The sequence below is a fragment of the Salvelinus sp. IW2-2015 genome, linkage group LG19, assembly GCF_002910315.2.
Source record: "Salvelinus sp. IW2-2015 linkage group LG19, ASM291031v2, whole genome shotgun sequence".
NCBI lineage: Eukaryota > Metazoa > Chordata > Actinopteri > Salmoniformes > Salmonidae > Salvelinus > Salvelinus sp. IW2-2015.
Genome location: NC_036859.1, coordinates 26,798,118 through 26,817,079, shown reverse-complemented (window position 1 = coordinate 26,817,079; position 18,962 = coordinate 26,798,118). Strand labels below are relative to the sequence as shown.

Sequence of the window (18,962 nt, the reverse complement as noted above, 5' to 3'; positions counted from 1 at the left end):
CCCTCCCCCCCCTCTCTCTCTCTCACACACACCAGACCGCCGGACGACGGCCCACCCAGGCCGCCACGTAATATGCCCTTGTGGCGCCGTGGTCTGATCCCATCCAGCCTGGTCATGAAATGGGACATAGTCCACTCACATCTTTATTTCCTCCTCCCTCTCCTCAGATGATCTCTCTCTCTTGCTTCCCTTATCCGGCTCTATTGCTCCATCTGCGCTTGGCTGTTCTCTCTCTCTTGCTGTCTGCATCTCTTTTGTCCATGTCCCCTTACCTCTTCCTTATCTCTCTGCTCTTGGATGCTTGCGCTCTTCGTTGGCTTGTCGCTCTCTTCTTTGCTCTGTGCGGGGGCTTGCTAGTCTTCTGTTTGCTTGTCGTTTCTCTCCCGTCGGTCGCTGTGTCTGGCGTCGTGCGGCTGTCGCTCTACTCTCTCGCTAGATTTCCTGCTCTGGCGTGTTCTCTCTCTCTTGGGCTGTCCTGCGTGCTCTTCTTGCTGTCTCTCTCTCTGCTGTCGTCTCTCTCGCTGTCTCTTTTCTCGGCCTTGGTCTCTTGTCCTCCCTCTCGCGCCTCTGGCATCTCTGCTTATGTATTGAGCCGTCTCCCCTTCTCTGAGTTGCCCCTAGTGAGGCCCAGGACATTCCCGACGGCCCTGGTGTTGGGTTGATGTTCCCTGATGGTGTTGCTCGTGGTCCAGAGAGGTCTATCTTGATAATAAATGACAGGCTTTTATTCTTGTCACCAGACTTGTTGGGCTCTTGCTGTTTCACTTTGACTAACCATTCTGAAATGATATGAATCAATCCAACCATCAGATCGCTCTGAGGGACTGAATGAGGACTGTGATTGGAGGAGTGGACGGTGGTTCTTTCCTGGCTGTGTGGATGCTACAGGGTGGCACCAGGTCTTTTTATGAGCTGGAGAGGCGATGAGGGAGTCGTCATTCGAGGCGAGGTCGGCGCCTGGAGGTGCATCGAGCATGGGGCTGGCTCGAGGAAGGTAGTCTGGTGACGTGCAATTGAGATGTATAACACCACAGTGCTTTTGCAGTGAACGATACATCTCCGTCTCGTTATTTCTCCCTCCAATGTCTGCTGGCTTGTGAACGACGCTCTCAATTCTCATAGACCCTTCGGCCACACACACCTATCTCACACCTATTAACATCGGTTTTATAGGTAAAACCTTCACTTCATCCATCAGTATGTCAAAACGGACTGCTATGTACCCAGTTGCTATTCAGTGGTACTCCTACTGACTTAATTCCCTTTGAGGAATCTCCTGACCTAGACTCCCCACCAAATTTTTCGTCCCACATCGCTTTCGTATCACCAAGAATAGTTTTAGATGTACCTTCTCCTCGCAGCAACAGCATCCCTGTCATATACCCTCTAGTAAAACCGCCTCTGCCACGGTGCTCCCAATACTTACCCATATCAAACCACTGTACCAACACAAGGGGAAAATTGGGTACCCCTCCTAACACATAATAAACACATAAACCTTGAACGACATGCTTTTTGCGACTTATTTCACTTTTATACTCACTACAACGCGTAATTACCCAGTATTTGATTCTTGTACCACATGAATCCCTGATGCGCAACGTTACTCCTCTCTCATCATAAGAGCCAACATTTGTAATAACCACATTAAGATACTCTCCTAGAAATTTTAAGACCAAATAGAGTCTATGCCACCCTTCGTTGTGGGCAATATATCAAACCACAATGTTCTCCTCCTCGACCCCTCTTCCGGAGTTTTGCTAAATTTTCTTTGTTACAAATTTGTCGTTCTATTTCTATTAGATTAAGTTACACTATTGCCACCCTGTCCATTTTCCCCCCAGCGGCTATACTTATGAGAATAATAACACCCACCCCATTATCCTTCAGCTCTTTCTGAGCCTCCTTGCTCTATCTTGGTTTTTTTGCCAGCCCAGGTGGTCCACTCTGCAGCAGGAGTTTATAGTCAGCCCGCGTTATACCGCTCTCAGCCTAACTCTCAATATGGAGCCGGAGTTGAATACCTTGCCATGCCACTCAGCGGCTGCAAGGCTCTGCCATCTACCCCCTGCAAGACAAAGTGATATTCACGAGTGTCCTGTTATCTCGGTGAGATTTTTAGAGCTCCTGCAGCCCCAACACAATACTTCTCGAAGACAAGCACACACAACAAACGACTCATCGACTGGCAGACACTCTGCGGACCCACATCACAAACAACCCAAACCACACATGGCGGACAACGGAGCACACACACAGTGACAGCCTACCAATAAGTTAATGCATTTATTCCCATCAGACGAAAACGATAATTTGATATGGGCATTACAATTACCAAGTGCTCGCAAATAATGTTTACCGTAATTAACGATTCTTGGGATGTTTTCGTCCGAAACAGCGGTGCCTCATTGACTGATCTTGATAGCAATTTGAGCCTAATTGCTTGTCTTTGTCTATCTGTGAACAAGGGTCCTCAAATAATAAAGTTAGTACACAGACCACACCATTGACTTTAAATGGAATGGCCTCCTCAGTTGCTTATGGCTAACAAGTTTAGTTCCACCTTTCAGTTATATATTTATGATCATATCTTGTAGGCTGTGTAATATTGACGCTGAATATTTACCAGGTGATGGTTAACATCACTGTGGTTGGGACCTTACTTAGTTACGACTGGGATCGGCCTTTTGGCCTTAGTTGTGGACATAGTCAGTTCTGTGTGTCTGTATCACTCTCTCTGTTTTCTCCTGTGCCCATCTCTTCGCCTCGAGTTTGCGTCTCTCGCCTCCGAGGTCGGTGCGCGCGTGTGCGTTGTGGCTAGGGTTGCTCGATGGTGGGTCTGTTCCCAGTCGGGCCTCAGCAACTGAGAGACCGAGAACAAAATAAATACATCAAGAGGAAGTCCCATAACCTCTACTGTATCCTGGTGATATCCCACAATTGTAACTCTGAATCCACTTATGGGTGACAGCCAGTCTCTCCTGGGCCGCGACTAAGGACTGGGTTGTGGTTAGTGTTTCTATTCACTGGGTCACAGCCACAGGATTATTGGACCGTCTTTAGGTAAATCCCAGGATTATTGGAGATAATAAATGCAAAAGGTTTAGTAACCACTGCTTTAGTTTTCGCCTGGTTTGTTTTCTAATCCTCAGTAGGACAATAGTGACGTCGTCGTCATCCTCCCTGGTGATTTGGGTAGTTCCCTTAGCACTGACGTCAATCTGTCCAGCTGTGGAATATACACACTGGCACAACTCCCTGGATTAGGATTCATATCCATGAGGGCATCAGTGCCCCCACGCACGCACCACTGTAATCTGAAAGGTATTGATGCAATAGCAATCTGAGATTACCAGAGACAATCAGACCAGTGATCAGTGAGGGTTACTTGTTAGAGATGAGGAAATATATGATCACAATGTCAACAGGTGTGTCCATACACTTCTGTGGTATACATTTTAGTCGTCATCAGAAACCTTGTTGACATGGACTACTTGACCCTGTTTTAATGCCCTATTATGCCTTCTTAACCATATACCAAACAGGTACAAACACATTATAGAACCATATATGTCAGTGACTCAGTTTATGAACCCTGATTTATCATGATGCGTCTGTTTTGAGACTTAGTCAAGACGGATCAACTAAGAGTGAGCAGTGTGTTCCCATGGGGTTATTTGTACCCTGTATTGCATTTGTGACCTTTATAGTTGTGAGTATGGGGGCAAAACTTTCCCAGAATTCCCAGATTTTCCAAAAATCTTGTTTGGAGGATTCACAAATGGCCTTCTTTTCCCTTAACATTCAAATAATCTTCCAAACATTCTTCCAACCAATATTCCAATCTTCCATTTCTGGAAAACCGGGGATTTTTTGGGAATGTTGCCAGAATTGTGCAATCCTATTTGTTGGTACAGTTCAGAGAGCTCAGAGAACTGATTCAGCTGTCCTTCAACGAGGCCAAAGCTTTTCTCCAGTAATCAGTATTTGTGACAGCCCGTTTCTATGGCAACATGTTGTTATTTTGTAAATCTCAGAGTAATTTGTCATGATGGGGCATCAGAGATATGGCACACTGAAGGACAAATCCGACAGATTGCTTTTCCTGTTATTTGTAGATTCTTTGTGAAAAGGTAGACAGATTCTTTTAAATGTTTGTCGATAAGAGAGATCCATTTTCAAATGTATGGGCAATAGTCTCCAGCTATTCAGTGTCTGGAGGTTACAATAATGTAGGCAATTCGCATAATTGGTTAAATATTGTAGCACTATATTTACAATTACTGTTAAAATAGTTTTTAGACAGCCTACTTGACTGGCCGTCTTAGGTGGTCCTTTCAAATATCAACTGGTCATTACTTCATTGTGCAGTTCTCTTGGGCACTGCCCCCTCTCTTTTCTCTCTATCCCCTTCTCTTCTGTCCCTCCCTCTCTTTTCCCCCCTGACTCTTGTGTTAACCTCTGTCACAACGGCCCAGACCGATAATTGAGAGAATCCGGCAATGAACCCTTTTAAATCTCTCTTTTCTTCCTGTCTTTTATTTCTCCCCACATCCCCCCTTTCTTTAAAAGCCCTGTCTGTCTGTTTCTAGCCAGGGTTTATCTGAGTGTGCGCAACATTATTTAACTTCCCCCTATTGGCTTTTAATAGGAGTCTTCCTCCTGGTGGCCTGTGATAAATTAATGGTCTGAGAATTGCTCCCTGTTGAGAGGCTCTGTCAGTGTCGAAGGAGGAAGTGACTAGGGGGAACACAGGAACACGTCCTCTCATAGGGGGTTAAGGGAGAGACATAAGGACATTGTAGACTGCTCTGCTGGGGTGTGAGTTGGGCTTTTAGTTTAGTTTATTAATTTGACCATTTAAAAAAATCAATCACACGCAAAACTTGAAAAAGCCATACATGCACATGAGTAAAATCATGGAGGATAACACACACTAAAGTCTGGGACTTATTTCCATTGTGGTCCTCTTGAGACAGGATGGCTAGACAAGATCCAACACAGTGAAATAATAAAACAAAAACAGAGAAGAATAACATCTATCTCGTCATTCCAGTTGCATCATAGGGGCACAGAAGACATCAAACATATTTTTACTTTATTTTTAAAGCTATCCAGAGAGGACATTGTTTTTATGGGCAGAGGCAACTCATTCCATTCTGAGGCTCCAGTATACAAGAAAGTACCTTTCCCAGCATTACTCCTGAACCTGTATAAGCACACATCAGCTACACCTGATCTGGTGCTGTGATTGTGTGCATCCCTAACACGGGGAAAGTAATCACTTAGATATCTGGGAGCAGGACCATAAATACTCCTGTAAACCAAACCTAGTCTAATCTGGGACACCCTAGCCTCAACAGGCAGTACGTGAGTACGTGGACTCACCTTCAATACTACCCTGATCAGCTTATTTAGGCTATCTGGAGCTTCCCCTTCATAAGTTTAGATAAGCCCCCAAACCAGGAAGTTCTAGCGTAGTCAAAATGGCATTGAATGAGGGCAGTAGCTAGCACTTTCATGGAGTCCTTATCAAGCAGCTTGGACTTTTTAGCCAAAAACGTAGTCCTGTCATTAACCTTCCCTAGCACTATATTGGCCATGCTCACACCTCCCAAGCTTCCATCAAGGATACATCCCAAGTAGCTAACAGAGGTTTTAGTAGTCAGCACCTCCCCCCTAATTCCACACTGATTTCAGAGGGCCTACTCAATTTACGTCTGGATCCAAAAATAATTGCCCCAGTTTTCCCTAAGTGCAGAGATAGCTTATTATCTCCAAGCCATTTTCTAATGTTAGTAAGCTCTGTGCTAAGTATGCTTTCCAACATAGTTTTACTTTTGTGAGACACCAGAAGTATAGAGTCATCCGCATAAAGAAAAAGACGGCAAGAACAAGCATCTTTCATATCGTTAATATACAATAAAAACAGCAGAGGCCCAAGCACGCTCCCCTGCGGAACACCACAACTCATTGGTTTTGCCTGAGACAGTGAACCATTAAACTCTACTACTTGCTCCCTTCCTGATAAATAGGACTTTACCCAGCCTAGAGGGATACTGCTTAACCCCAGTGCCTCGAGTTTGGAGATTAGGAGACAGTGGTTAACTGTATCAAAGGCCTTCTGTAGGTCAAGCAGTACCATTCCACACAGATTTCCCTCATCAATCTCGTTCCTGATGAAGTCAGTCAAGTAAAGTAGACATGAATCAGTGGAGTATGTTTTTCTAAAACCCGACTTAAAATCATGTATTAGACCTTGTTTGTTAACATATTCATACATTGTACATGTACAACTCTCTCCAGGATCTTTGATGTTACACAGAGGATAGATACAGGCCTATTATTCCCAGGGTCAGACTTTATCCCCTTCTTATACAGAGGTATAACTTTATCTTGTTTCATGTCCATGGGAAAGGTACCTTGTTCAAGAGAGAGATTAACGATATGCGTAATACAAGGGCCAATTTGCTCAGCAGAATCTATTAGAAACCTTGCAGGAAYATTATCCAGGCCTGTGGATTTGGAGCATTTAAGCTCTGCCAGCATACTGACTATTTTGGCTGTTGCTACCTTTGCAAAAGAAAAAGAGTTTGGCTGAACCCCTAACTCTACATAATACTTCTTGACTTGGTTGCTTCCATACAAACCAGAACTGGTGGGCAGCTTGCTAACCAGCATGCTGGCAACAGCAGTTAAAAAAGAGTTGAATTCATTGGCAACCTCTGCCTTTTCATATACCATCTCCCCCCTGATGTTCAGTCCAATACTGTTTAGTTTGTTTTTGGTAGTACTACTACAGCCTAGTTCCTTAAATTATTTCCAAAGATTTTTAGGGTCATTTTTGTTCTCAATTATTTTCTCAGCAAAGTAACCCCTCTTAGCTTCATCCATCCTGCTCTGTGCTTCATTTCTGTGACGTTTATATAGGACAAAATCATGCTGCTCTTGAGAGTTCTTAAATTTTTTAAAGGCCTTATTGCTTGCTTGGATAGATTCTAAAATCTCATGATTAAACCAAGGGCTAGATCTCTGCTTTACCCTGACCCGTATAATGGGAGCCAGCACATTCACCACATCAAGGAATCTACATTTAAAGACTTCCTAGGCACTGTCTACCCCTACACTATCCAGCACAGGTGACCAGTCAATTTTATCCACTTCCTCCCTAAACTTTTCATCACAGTATTTTTTGAGTCCTCTGATTCTTTTTTGTGACACTTAAATTTATCTTAAAAAATCCTCCTTGTGCAAAATGTAATAAAATGATCACTGATTCCATATACTATTACTCCACTCTGCGATATTTTAGATTTATCAGACACCAATATTTAGTCAATCGTACTTTGCACTGTTTCACATATCCTGGTGGGATCTTTTATCATTTGGGTCAGAGCAAGTGATCTACAAAAGTGCATAAATACATTGTGGGTTGGGCTATTCTTTTTTGCAGACATCAGTATTGAAATCCCCTAACAAAATGATTTCCTTCAACAGGGAATCATTACAGTTAGACAACACAATTTCAAGACCTTCATAGAATGCATTCTGCTTGGGCGACCTGTAACACCCCCCCAACAAAATCGGCTTGGTTTTGGAAAGGCAGATATCCAGCCAGAGAATCTCCAAATCAGAGCTTAAGTCTGATCTGACATTAAAAGTAATGTCTGATCTTACAAACGCACATATTCCCCCACCATTCCGATCCTTCCTGACAACAGAGTAATTACAAACAGATGAACAGTCACAAACAGATGAATCCAACCATGTCTCAGTAAATCATAAGACACCCACCTCTGATTTGCAAACCAACAGGCGTATCTCATCGATCTCCGGTAGTAGGCTTCGGACGTTTAAGTGCACAAAATGTAAGCCCTTCTTCCCAAAGGCCTCATTGAATTCCCGATCCACTTGTAACTCGCCTCCCACTGCGCTGCCATCTCCCCACTGCCCTGCCTCCGGTGGCCTCTCTGTCGCCATGGAGCACCCCTCCCCAGGTGCCACTCCATCGTCCTCACCACCATGTCCCCCGTCATTCGCCTCTGGTTGCCTCCGCTGTGGACCCCCCCTCCTCCGGTGCACTCTCCACCCTCAGTGAGACCTCTGGTCCCACTCCACCTTCAGCGCTCATACACCCCGTGGGTACAGCACACCGACAGCAACGGTAAGCTTCATTGACCCCGTGCCCAAAGCTAGGATCGCTGCATTTTAGATGAATCCACTGCGCGCATTCCAAACATTCCAAAGCTGTTACTTTGCTGTTACTCTTTATCAAACATTCCCAAGAGGAGCATGGGTGCATAGGCCGTTTAATGGTGTTTGTGATAAACTGAGGTCCAGGGCATTGATGGATACCACCCGATAAGAGAAGGCATAGAGTTATTATAAGATCTCCACCATTAATTAGCGATTTCAGACTGGCTTTCGATGACCGTTTTGGTTTGTGCCAAGGTGCTATGAAAGTTTGGTATATAACATTTCTTCCAAACCCGAAGGGCTGGGTGCCATCAAAAGTGTTTGCATGACTGAGAAGTTGCTGAAAATGTACTATTCTTTCATTTAGATTGCAGATGCAATTATTTCCAGTGACATTTTAAACAAACACATGAAGTAAAAGTGCTGCCACCATGCCGAACTTGGTAACAGGGCTCACTGTTGCCCCTGGTGGCCAGTTTCCACGTCATCTCCCGACATCCTCAGACATGCACGGACGTAGAATACTGATTTGTTTCATGGGTGACCTGGCTGGAGCTGCAGCCTCTCAGCAGTGTGTGTGTGTGTTTTGTTGTTGTTGTTCCTCGAAACATAAATAATGTACACATGTGGCACAACATCTTTGTGATTATTCCTCCAAACGTATAAATAATTAAGAAGGAAAGTCAGTTCCTTTGGAACTCTCCTTTATAGAGTCATACCATATGCCCTTTTCTCATTTCCTAATTTCCCCTGTGCTTTCTGAAAGACTAATACCGCAGCCTCAAAAATAACATGACCTACCCACTAACAGAGAGCTCTACCAATACCTCCAACTCTCAATGTGCTCTGAAAGGTAATAATGTCCATAGGATAATATTACAAGAGAGTAGACTATCGATACCTCTCAATACCATCTGAAAGGTGTTTCCACTAGAGTAATATTATGTGTTCTTCAGTCAGAAGACGGTTGTGATTGCCAGTGTTCTCTGTGAAGGAAATGGGGTGTGAGTGATGACTGGCGAGGAGGGGACGGAGAGGACCGTTAAAGAACGCTGCTCCCTCAATCTGCTCTATCGTCTGATTGAAAGTGTTTTGGCTGGCTCACACACACACGCACAGGCACGTACAAATGACACACACACACAGCATAGCACGCATGCACGCGCACAGCCGCGCACACACGGCACACGCACACACACACACACCACACACACACACAACCACACACACACACACACACACACAACACACACCACACACACACACACACACACACAACCACACACACAACACACACAACACACACACCACACACACACACACACACACAACACACAACACACACACCACATTGATTGATGCAGTGCACACACAGACACAACTGTACAAACACCCACACCACACACATATCGATTAATGGCAGGCTACAGTTAAATGAGGGCAAATGTTGTTGGCTTTAACAGTTGAGGTCCAGCACAGCAGTTAATATCTTTGATCAGTAAAAGTGTTGGCTTTTATTCTCCTCCACATTCCCTCAGTGGGTAAACATACACACCTTCTGAAGACACACCATGTGATTCTAAATGGACACTATTGGACGCCTGAAAGAAAATCACTATAACTAACACTCTGTGTGTTCACTAAGTCATACTCACTGTGTGACATTGTGTAATAGACTATCATTGATCAGTGTGCAGCCAGGTGTTCTCAATCGACAAGCAGTCTCTGCTTATCAGACCCAGTGTACGTGTGTGTGTATTTGTGTTCCAACTTACTTAGCTCAGATGTCTTTCATACAGCAAGCAGCAGGCACACTGAGCTGGAAGAGATGGCTGGCCAGGCAGTTATTTAGAAAACTGTCCAGAGGCTGACAGATTGCAGCCAGCCAAGCACCCCCCCCCCCCCCCCCCCCCACCACCACCACCAACCACCACGCACACAACCTTCCCTTACACACTCATGCGTCAGAGAGATGAGTGTATGAGTCTGTTGTGCTCTTGATGTAATTGCAGTGACATGGTAAGATGAGGGCTGCTCAATGTCCTGTACTGTCCACATTGACCTGTTCACCTCTCTCTCAAATTGACAATCCTGGCTAGTAGACACACTGACAAAGACTGATGAGTCACTTCAGCACTACTTACACACACACTGTGGTAACAAACACACACACACACACCAAAGATACTCAATAACATATATTGCCAACACATTCACTCACATGGACACACAAGTCAAACTCACGGACCCCACACATAGATCGATGCAGTGCACACCACACACAGACACAAATGTACAAACACCCACACACACACATATCGATTAATGGCAGGCTACAGTTAAATGAGGGCAAAATGTTTGGCTTTAACAGTTGAGGTCCAGCACAGCAGATTAATATCTTTGATCAGTAAAAGTGTTGGGCTTTTATTCTCCTCCACATTCCCCTCAGTGGGTAAACATACACACCCTTCTGAAGACACACCATGTGCATTAAATGTGCACTACATCCTATTCACTGTGTAACATTGTGTAATAGACTATCATTGATCACTGTGCAGCCAGTTGGTACGCAATCGACAAGCAGTCTCTATCCTAGTCCCGGAGCAGTACAATCATGCACTGTCACTGTGTGTGTGTGTGTGTGTGTGTGTGTGTGTGTGTGTGTGTGTGTGTGTGTGTGTGTGTGTGTGTGTGTGTGTGTGTTGTGTGGTGTGTGTGTGTGTGTGTGTGTGTGTGTGTGTGTGTGCGTGCGTGCGTGCGTGCGTGCGTGCGTGCGTGCGTGCGTGCGTGCGTGCGTGCGTGCGTGCGTGCGTGCGTGCGTATAGCGTTCTTTCTACACTCTGAGTTCTAGAACATTCCCTTTTGAAAGGACATTGAATAAGATGTCCAGTAATTTAAGAGTTTGTCAGTCTGCAGTCAGACCTCTCTCTCCCCTAGAGAGTACGCAGCAATATGATCTGAATACAAATGTTTTTCTTTGTTAGTTACAGCCCACGCTCTCCATCTCACCGTGGCAAGGATAGAGCAGCCATCAAAGTATGTGTGTGCGAGAGCGAGAGAGATAGTGTGTGTGTGTGTGTCAGAAGCTTAATACTGCCTCTTAAAAAGGGGAATGTAATTAAACAGTGTAAGGACGTATGCATGCTCCATCTGACTGTACGCTTATTGTGTGTGTGGGTAGACATGAAGATGTTCGGAATGCCGTAAAGGATCTCTTCAGAATCTATTCGGTTGAATCGTTAAAATATTCACCTGATTTCTAATTGGCTGATTACTGTTCCCCATCTCCACACTGTGTGAGGCCTATGTGTGAATGTTTGCAGAAGGTTTATTGCCTAATGCCAAATAGCAACAAGGTGTATAATTAAGCAACAAGGCCCGAGGGGGTGTGGTATATGGCCAATAAACCACGGCTAACGGCTGTTTTTATGCAAGACGCAACGTTGAGTGCCTGGATATAGTCCTTAGCCATCGTATATTGGCCATATACTTCAAACCCCCGAGGTGCCTTATTGCTATTATAAACTGGTTAGCATCTTAATTAGAGCAGTAAAAATATATGTTTTGTCATACCTGTGGTATACGGTCTAATATACCACGGCTGTCAGGTAATCAGTATTCAGGGCTCGAACCACCCAGTTAATAATACGTCATCTACGTCCATAACTAGTTCAGATAAAGAACGATGCATTCATTTCAAGGCTATAGTTAAGGTTTTTCCTAAACTACTCTCTCCTGTCTCTCCCTCCTCTAGGAGAGCACCTGAGGATCTGTCCCCAGGGCTACACGTGTTGCACCAGTGTCATGGAGGACAGCCTATCCAATCTGAGTCGCACAGAGATGGAGGGCCTGATCAGAGACGCTGGACGGGCCCTGCAAGCCTCCCTCAATGGACAGTACAAGGTCTTCGATGGTGAGTGGGGGATTGAGGAAGGGAGGGAGGGGGAGGGATGGAGCGGGAAGGAAGAGAGGGGAGACCGAGAGAGATGGAAGGTCTGATCATAGAGGCTGGATGAGCCCCGCAAGCCTCCCTCAATGGACAGTACAAGGTCTTTGATGGTGAGTACTGCAGGACACAGGGAGGAATGGAGGGAGGAAGGCAGGCAGAGAGACAGAGGGAGGCAGGCAGGGAGACAGAGGGAAGAATGGAGGGAGGCAGGCAGGGAGACAAGGGAAGGAATGGAGGGGGGAAGGCAGGCAGAGAGACAGAGGGGGACTGGAGGGAGGAAGGCAGCAGAGAGACAGAGGGAGGACTGGAGGGAGGCAGGCAGGGAGACAGAGGGAGGAATGGAGGGAGGCAGGCAGGGAGACAGAGGGAGGAATGGAGGGAGGCAGGGGCAGGGAGACAGAGGGAGGAATGGAGGGAGGCAGGCAGGGAGACAGAGGGAGGAATGGAGGGAGGCAGGCAGGGAGACAGAGGGAGGAATGGAGGGAGGCAGGCAGGAGACAGGAGAGGAATGAGGGAGGCAGGCAGGGGAACAGAGAGAAGAATGGAGGGAGGCAGGCAGGGAGACAGAGGGAGAATGGAGGGGCAGGCAGGGAGACAGAGGGAAGAATGGAGGGAGGGCAGGCAGAGAGACAGAGGAGAATGGAGGGAGGAGGCAGGGAGACAGAGGAGGAATGGAGGAGGCAGGCAGGGAGACAGAGGGAGGAATGGAGGAGGGAGGCAGGCAGGGAGACAGAGGGAGGAATGAGGGAGCAGGCAGGAAGACAGAGGGAGGCAGGCAGGGAGACAGAGGGAGGAATTGGAGGGGGGAAGGCAGGCAGAGAGACAGAGGGAGGAATGGAGGGAGGCAGGCAGGGAGACAGAGGGAGGAATGGAGGAGGCAGGCAGGGAGACAGAGGGAAGAATGGAGGGAGGCAGGCAGGGAGACAGAGGAGGGAATGGAGGAGGCAGGCAGGGAGACAGAGGGAGGAATGGAGGGAGGCAGGGAGGCGAGGGGACAGAGGGAGCAAAGGAGGGAGGCAGGCAGGGAACGAGGGAGGAATGGAGGGAGGCAGACAGGGAGACAGAGGGAGGGAGGGAGAGGCAGGGATACAGAGGGAGGGAAGGCAGCAGGGGAGACAGAGGGAGGAGGCAGGCAGGGAGGCAGGCAGGGAGACAGAGGGAGGGAGGCAGGGCAGGGAGAACAGAGGGAGAATGGAGGGAGCAGGGCAGGGGAGACAGAGGGAGGAATGGAGGAGGCAGGCAGGGAGACCAGAGGGAGGCAGGCAGGGGGACAGAGGGAGGAAATGGAGGGGGGAAGGCAGGCAGAGAGACAGAGGGGGAATGGAGGGGGCAGGCAGGCAGGGCAGCAGGGACGACAGAGTGAGCAAAGGAGGGAGGCAGGCAGGGAGACAGAGGAGGAATGGAGGGAGGCAGGCAGGGCAGGCAGGGAAGACAGAGGGAGCAAAGGAGGGAGGCAGGCAGGGAGACCAGAGGGAGGAATGGGAGGGAGGCAGGCAGGGAGACAGAGGGAAGAATGGGAGGAGGCAGGCAGGGAGACAGAGGGAGGATGGAGGGAGGCAGGCAGGAGCAGGGGGAGGAATGGAGGGAGCAGGCAGGAAGCAGGAGACAGAGGGAGGCAAAGGAAGGGGCAGGCAGGGAGACAGAGGGAGGAATGGAGGAGGCAGCAGGGAGAACAGAGGGGAGGGAGGGAGGCCAGGCAGGGGATACAGAGGAGGGAAGGCTCGGCAGGGAGACAGAGGGAGGAGAGCAGCAGGGAGGCAGCAGGGAGAAGAGGGAGGGAGATAAGGAGGGAGGGAGGAGGCAGCAGGGAGACGAGAGGAGGGAGGGAAGGCAGGCAGGAGACAGAGGGAGGGAGGCAGGCAGGAGAGCAGAGAGAGGGAGGCAGGCAGGGAGGCAGGCAGGGAGACAGAGGGAGGGAGATAGGGAGAGGGAGGGAGGGAGGGAGGGAGGGCAGGAGACAGAGGAGGGAGGGAGGCAGGCAGGGAGACAGAGGGAGGAGGCAGGCAGGGTACAAAGGGAGGAGGAGGGGCAGGGATACAGAGCGAGGACAGACAGACAGAGATTGAGAGAAGAGGAAACCCTCGTCTCTTTCCCTCCCTCCTCATATCCTTATGTCTAACAGTCCTGTGTAAACTCTGCTCTGATCAGTGCGTGTTGGTTAACCAAGAAGAGGTCGTAAGGTCTCTCTGTGTGTGTTGTGTGTGTGGTGTGTGTCGTGTTGTGTGTTGTGCTGCGTGTGTGTGTGTGTGTGTGTGTCTTGGATGTGTGTGGTGGTGTGTGTGTGTGTGTGTGTGTGTGTGTGTGAATGTGTTGTGTGTGTGTGTGTGTGTTGGTGTGTGCTGTGGTGTGTGTGTGTGTGTGTGTGTGTGTGGAATGTGATTGTGTGATAGTATAGAGAGAAAGAGAGAGGATTGCCAGGGGTCTTGAAATCATATATATGTGTGCATGTGTATGCACGTATGTGTGTGAGAGTGTGTGTGTATTAGCTTGCATTCATGTGCCTGTACGTCTGTGTACGTGTCTGTATACAAATACAATGAGTTTATCACTGTGAGCTATTTACTGCGGAACCATAGTGTCAGAAGTCACTTTATTTCAGGGAGAGTGTTTTTCGTTGCGCATGCTGTAAGTAGTCCAGACAGAACAGCTGGGCTGTCTCCAACTCCACTCCCTCTATCTCTCCGTTCCAACCATCTCTCCGTACACAACACACTAGACACATCATCCCTTGCTTTTCCTCTCCTCTACCTACTCAAGTCTCTCTCAACCATCAGTCTCAGGTCCCAGAGTATGTCATAATCTGCTTGTGTCCTTTGGAGGGAAATCCATGTCTCCACGACGTGAAGGATCACAAGTGTACACACACACTCTCCAGAGTTCACCACAGCTTCAGAGTGTGTGTGAGAAGATAATATTGCTTTAATCCTTCTTGATTGATGAGGAATCTCACACACATATAGTGTAGAGTATAGAGGTTACCAGACCTTAAGCTCCCTAAATTACACACCGTACAGAGAGCGCGAGAGCAGTATCAATATACTGTACTTAAAGTCATAACCACTCACAATTTATGTTTGAGAAGTGGGGGTCTATTTGTGTAGCATGTACAGTATACATACCAATGTATGATATCATGCCATTTGAATATTAAATGCATTGATATCATACCATGTTGTATACATTCATTATTACTGTATGTTTAATGTACAGTTGTGTATTTATTTTTAGTGAGGGTGAAAGTTAAGCTGTTCTGTGACTCAGGACATAGGGGTAAGACAGATCCCAGATTGAAGTGATTAGAATGTGCAGTGATCGGAACATTGATAATTATTTACGTTTACTGATACACTACAGTCTGTTCCAGTCGATATGGGGTGACTAAGCATCTGTCTCTGTGCTCTACTAGTTCCCCTGGCTGATTGGGATTGAGATGTCATCTGGATCTGTGATCTGTTTGTCAGCCTGACCTTTCTGGCCTCATACTGATTAGAGGCTGAGTGACGTCTGTTTACTGTACAGTCTGCTATCATTCTCTCTCTCTCATTCTCTCTCGGCCCACTCTGCCCAGAGCGTTGAAGCAATGCCAGGGCAGCATTGGGCTCATTTCACAGACAACCTGTCCAAAACATACAAACACCACACCACACACACCACCACACACACACACACACACACACACAACACACACACACCACACACACACACACACACACACACACAACACACACACAACACACACACACACACACCACCACACACACACACACACACACACAACAACACACTGAAACACACCCAACACATGCCACACACACACACACACACACACACTGAAACACACAACACACGGCCCATCCAAGACACACAAACACTTTCTCTGTGTGTTATGTGCTTTAGAAGTATCTGGAAGGCACAGCTCATTCACAGTCACACAGTGGTGATTAACAGCAGAGCACACAGAAAACGCTCCGTCAAGCCACACTCACTCAGTATGTAAACACACTAACGATGTGCTTCAAACAGACACACACACCAAGCAATGATGCACACTCACACACACGCCCAAACATGATTGCATCCATGGAAACACAGGCAAGTGTGCACACACACAGGCCACACACTCAAAAATGATGCATCACAATTGTTAACATTAAGATGCACTATGCAGAAATCGCGCACTATTTCCTGGTTGCTAAAATTCTAATATTTCACCTAATTTCAGTTATGTCAGAAACAAGCAGTCATTGTGTATAGAATCATTGTTACCGCTGTGAAATATATTTTCCATAATATATATTTTCCATTACCTGACAAGTAAAAATCTGTCATTCTACCCGCTGAACAAGGGTAGCCGTCATTGTAAATAAGAATTTGTTCTTAACTGACTTGCCTAGGTAAATAAAGGTAAAATATTATATTTTAAATTATTTTTTATCTTAAATACTACTTCTACTAAAACATCAGAAGATTTCCAGGAAGTCCATCTCTGCAGCCAACTCCACACACCCCTGCGAATGGATTCCAGTTTCTTCATCTCTTCATCAGAAAAAACCCCTGGTCCCTGAGCTCACATGCTGCTTGTAAACTCCCTTCACTTTCCTGTAAAACTCCATCTTGCGCATCCATGTGCTTGTGGTGAACAGACCCTGTTTCTCCTGCTCGGCAGGTGCTGTGTTGGGTAGCAAGATATCTGAGGAACTCGGGAGGACCTACCTAAAGTCACACATAAACCCAGTTCTACTGTAGATGTACCTAAATGCATTCTAAACATGGATTCTTGAGAACTAACACAAATTAAGCAATTCACTTTTTGATTCTTTACCATTGATGACGACAGGAACTACTGATGTGGCTGTGCCATCCATGGTAGAGACTGGTGAAATGCTTGAAGAAGCTCATTGTTGAAAAATGTACAATCTTTGGATAGCAGAAGCAAGTCACACAACTAGATGTTGAGCTTGTTCCAACTAAAAACTAAGTTTCAAGATCAATATTGTTAACTCCTAAGGTAGATGCACTATCTGTTAAAGGTGTCCACATATCAACGGTTATCAATTTGTAAGCCTCTGAGATTCTACTAAGTTGCCAATTTTCGAATTATGATGTCATCATATTTCAAATGTAAGTGTATCATTATGAATCTAATTGAAACAAGAATGGGTTTTAATTCAATGTTGGCCTTATCAACCCCAAACATTCTTAAATTCAAAACATTCTACCAACTTTTGCTTTGGTTGACTTTGAATTGTACAGATTCAGAATTCCCATGACAACGACAAAAGAGTGAAATGAATCGGTGTGAGTGCATCATCATGTAAAAATCACTTTTACATTGAATCCACCATATAAAGTATTAGAATTCAAATGTTGATGGTAGCACTAAAACACAGCACACTACGCCACACCGCCCGCCGCCAACACCACACACACACACAACACACACACACACACCACACACACACACACACACACACCCACACACACACACACACAACACACAACGACACACACACCACACCCACACCACACACACAGCACACACACACACACACACACAACCACACACACACACACACACACACACGTCTATACACCAGATGAATGATGGATGTCAGAATTTGGTTGTTTGTTGTGGTCTGCGTGTCAAATGAACGTTGTTTTCTTTGAATTGATAGTTTTTTTGTTGTGTTCTTTCAAAGTTCATGTTTGTTAGCATGCCTGGAACCCCCCTGTGTACAGCCCTGTCCATTCTCTGTGTACAGCCCTGTCCATTCTCTGTGTACAGCCCTGTCCATTCTCTGTGTACAGCCCTGTCCATTCTCTGTGTACAGCCCTGTCCATTCTCTCTTGTGACCTCCAGTCATGCCTTCTCTCACTATCTGTGTCCTCTCCGTTTCTCTGCCAAAGTGCTTTTTGTGTGCGTGTCACTATTTTCAACATTCCAATGCATCATTCCTAGACATCCTCAACCTCCCTCACCTCAACTTTCTCCTCTCTCCTTCCTTCATTCCTAACCACCATACTTCTCCCATTCTGTAAAGTGTTTAACCCCACCTGATCCTGAACATTGATCAGTCACCCCTATCTCCTCCTACCTTCCTTCACCTCACATCACTGAGCATCAGATGGAGACAGCAGGGTAAGAGACAGAGGGATGAGAGAGAGGGGGAGGGAGGGAGAAGTGTGAGACGGTCAGATGTAAACCATCTGTTAATGAGCATCTGCTCTTAAGACGGGAGAAGTGGAGCGATGGAGGGCTGTTAATTGAAGGGTGATACGCCACGTTAAACACAGTATCCCAGCTCACCATAGTTACCACTGTGGACATATTCGACTGTGTGGATGGACATGTCCAGACTTGTCCAGCTGTACCCTCCCATTATTGGACTGTYTATTGGAATGGACAGTTTGGTAGCTGTGCCTTCCAATTACAACTAACGATGTATTTGGATGTGCAAAGGGTATGAATTATCCTGTTCCCAGAACTCCTATGGTCATAGTCATGTTGTTGAATGTATTGTGAAATGCATACATTTTGTGGGTTTCAGGGATTTTCACTTGTGGGCGTTTTGTATAGCTTGTAGTAGAGTTTATCACTTGCTTGCTGTGGTGATGGTTATTTAAAGGGATACTGCGATATTCTGCAGTTGTGCCGTTGTTCTACTTACCCATGAGTCAGTTGAAGTCGTGGACATACAAATGATCTCCACGAGTTCAACTGACTCTGGGGGATCTTGCAGTATCCTTTTAAGTTGCAGGAGTGTTGATGGAGAACTGTACAAGTGCGTAAGTGTTCAAGTGTACTAGTCAGTGTCTA

General features: G+C 46.5%; 1 protein-coding gene across 2 annotated transcripts in view; it reads left to right on the top strand.

Annotated features, from left to right (window-relative positions):
* The window catches only part of LOC111979670 (glypican-1-like), a 175,131-nt gene that overhangs the window by 79,184 nt on the left and 76,985 nt on the right, over nucleotides 1-18,962 (top strand). For both annotated transcript variants that reach the window (XM_024010291.2, XM_024010292.2), the window contains one exon: nucleotides 11,951-12,109. In XM_024010291.2, coding sequence (XP_023866059.1) covers nucleotides 11,951-12,109 — 159 coding nt within the window. The remainder of the gene's footprint in view (nucleotides 1-11,950; nucleotides 12,110-18,962) is intronic.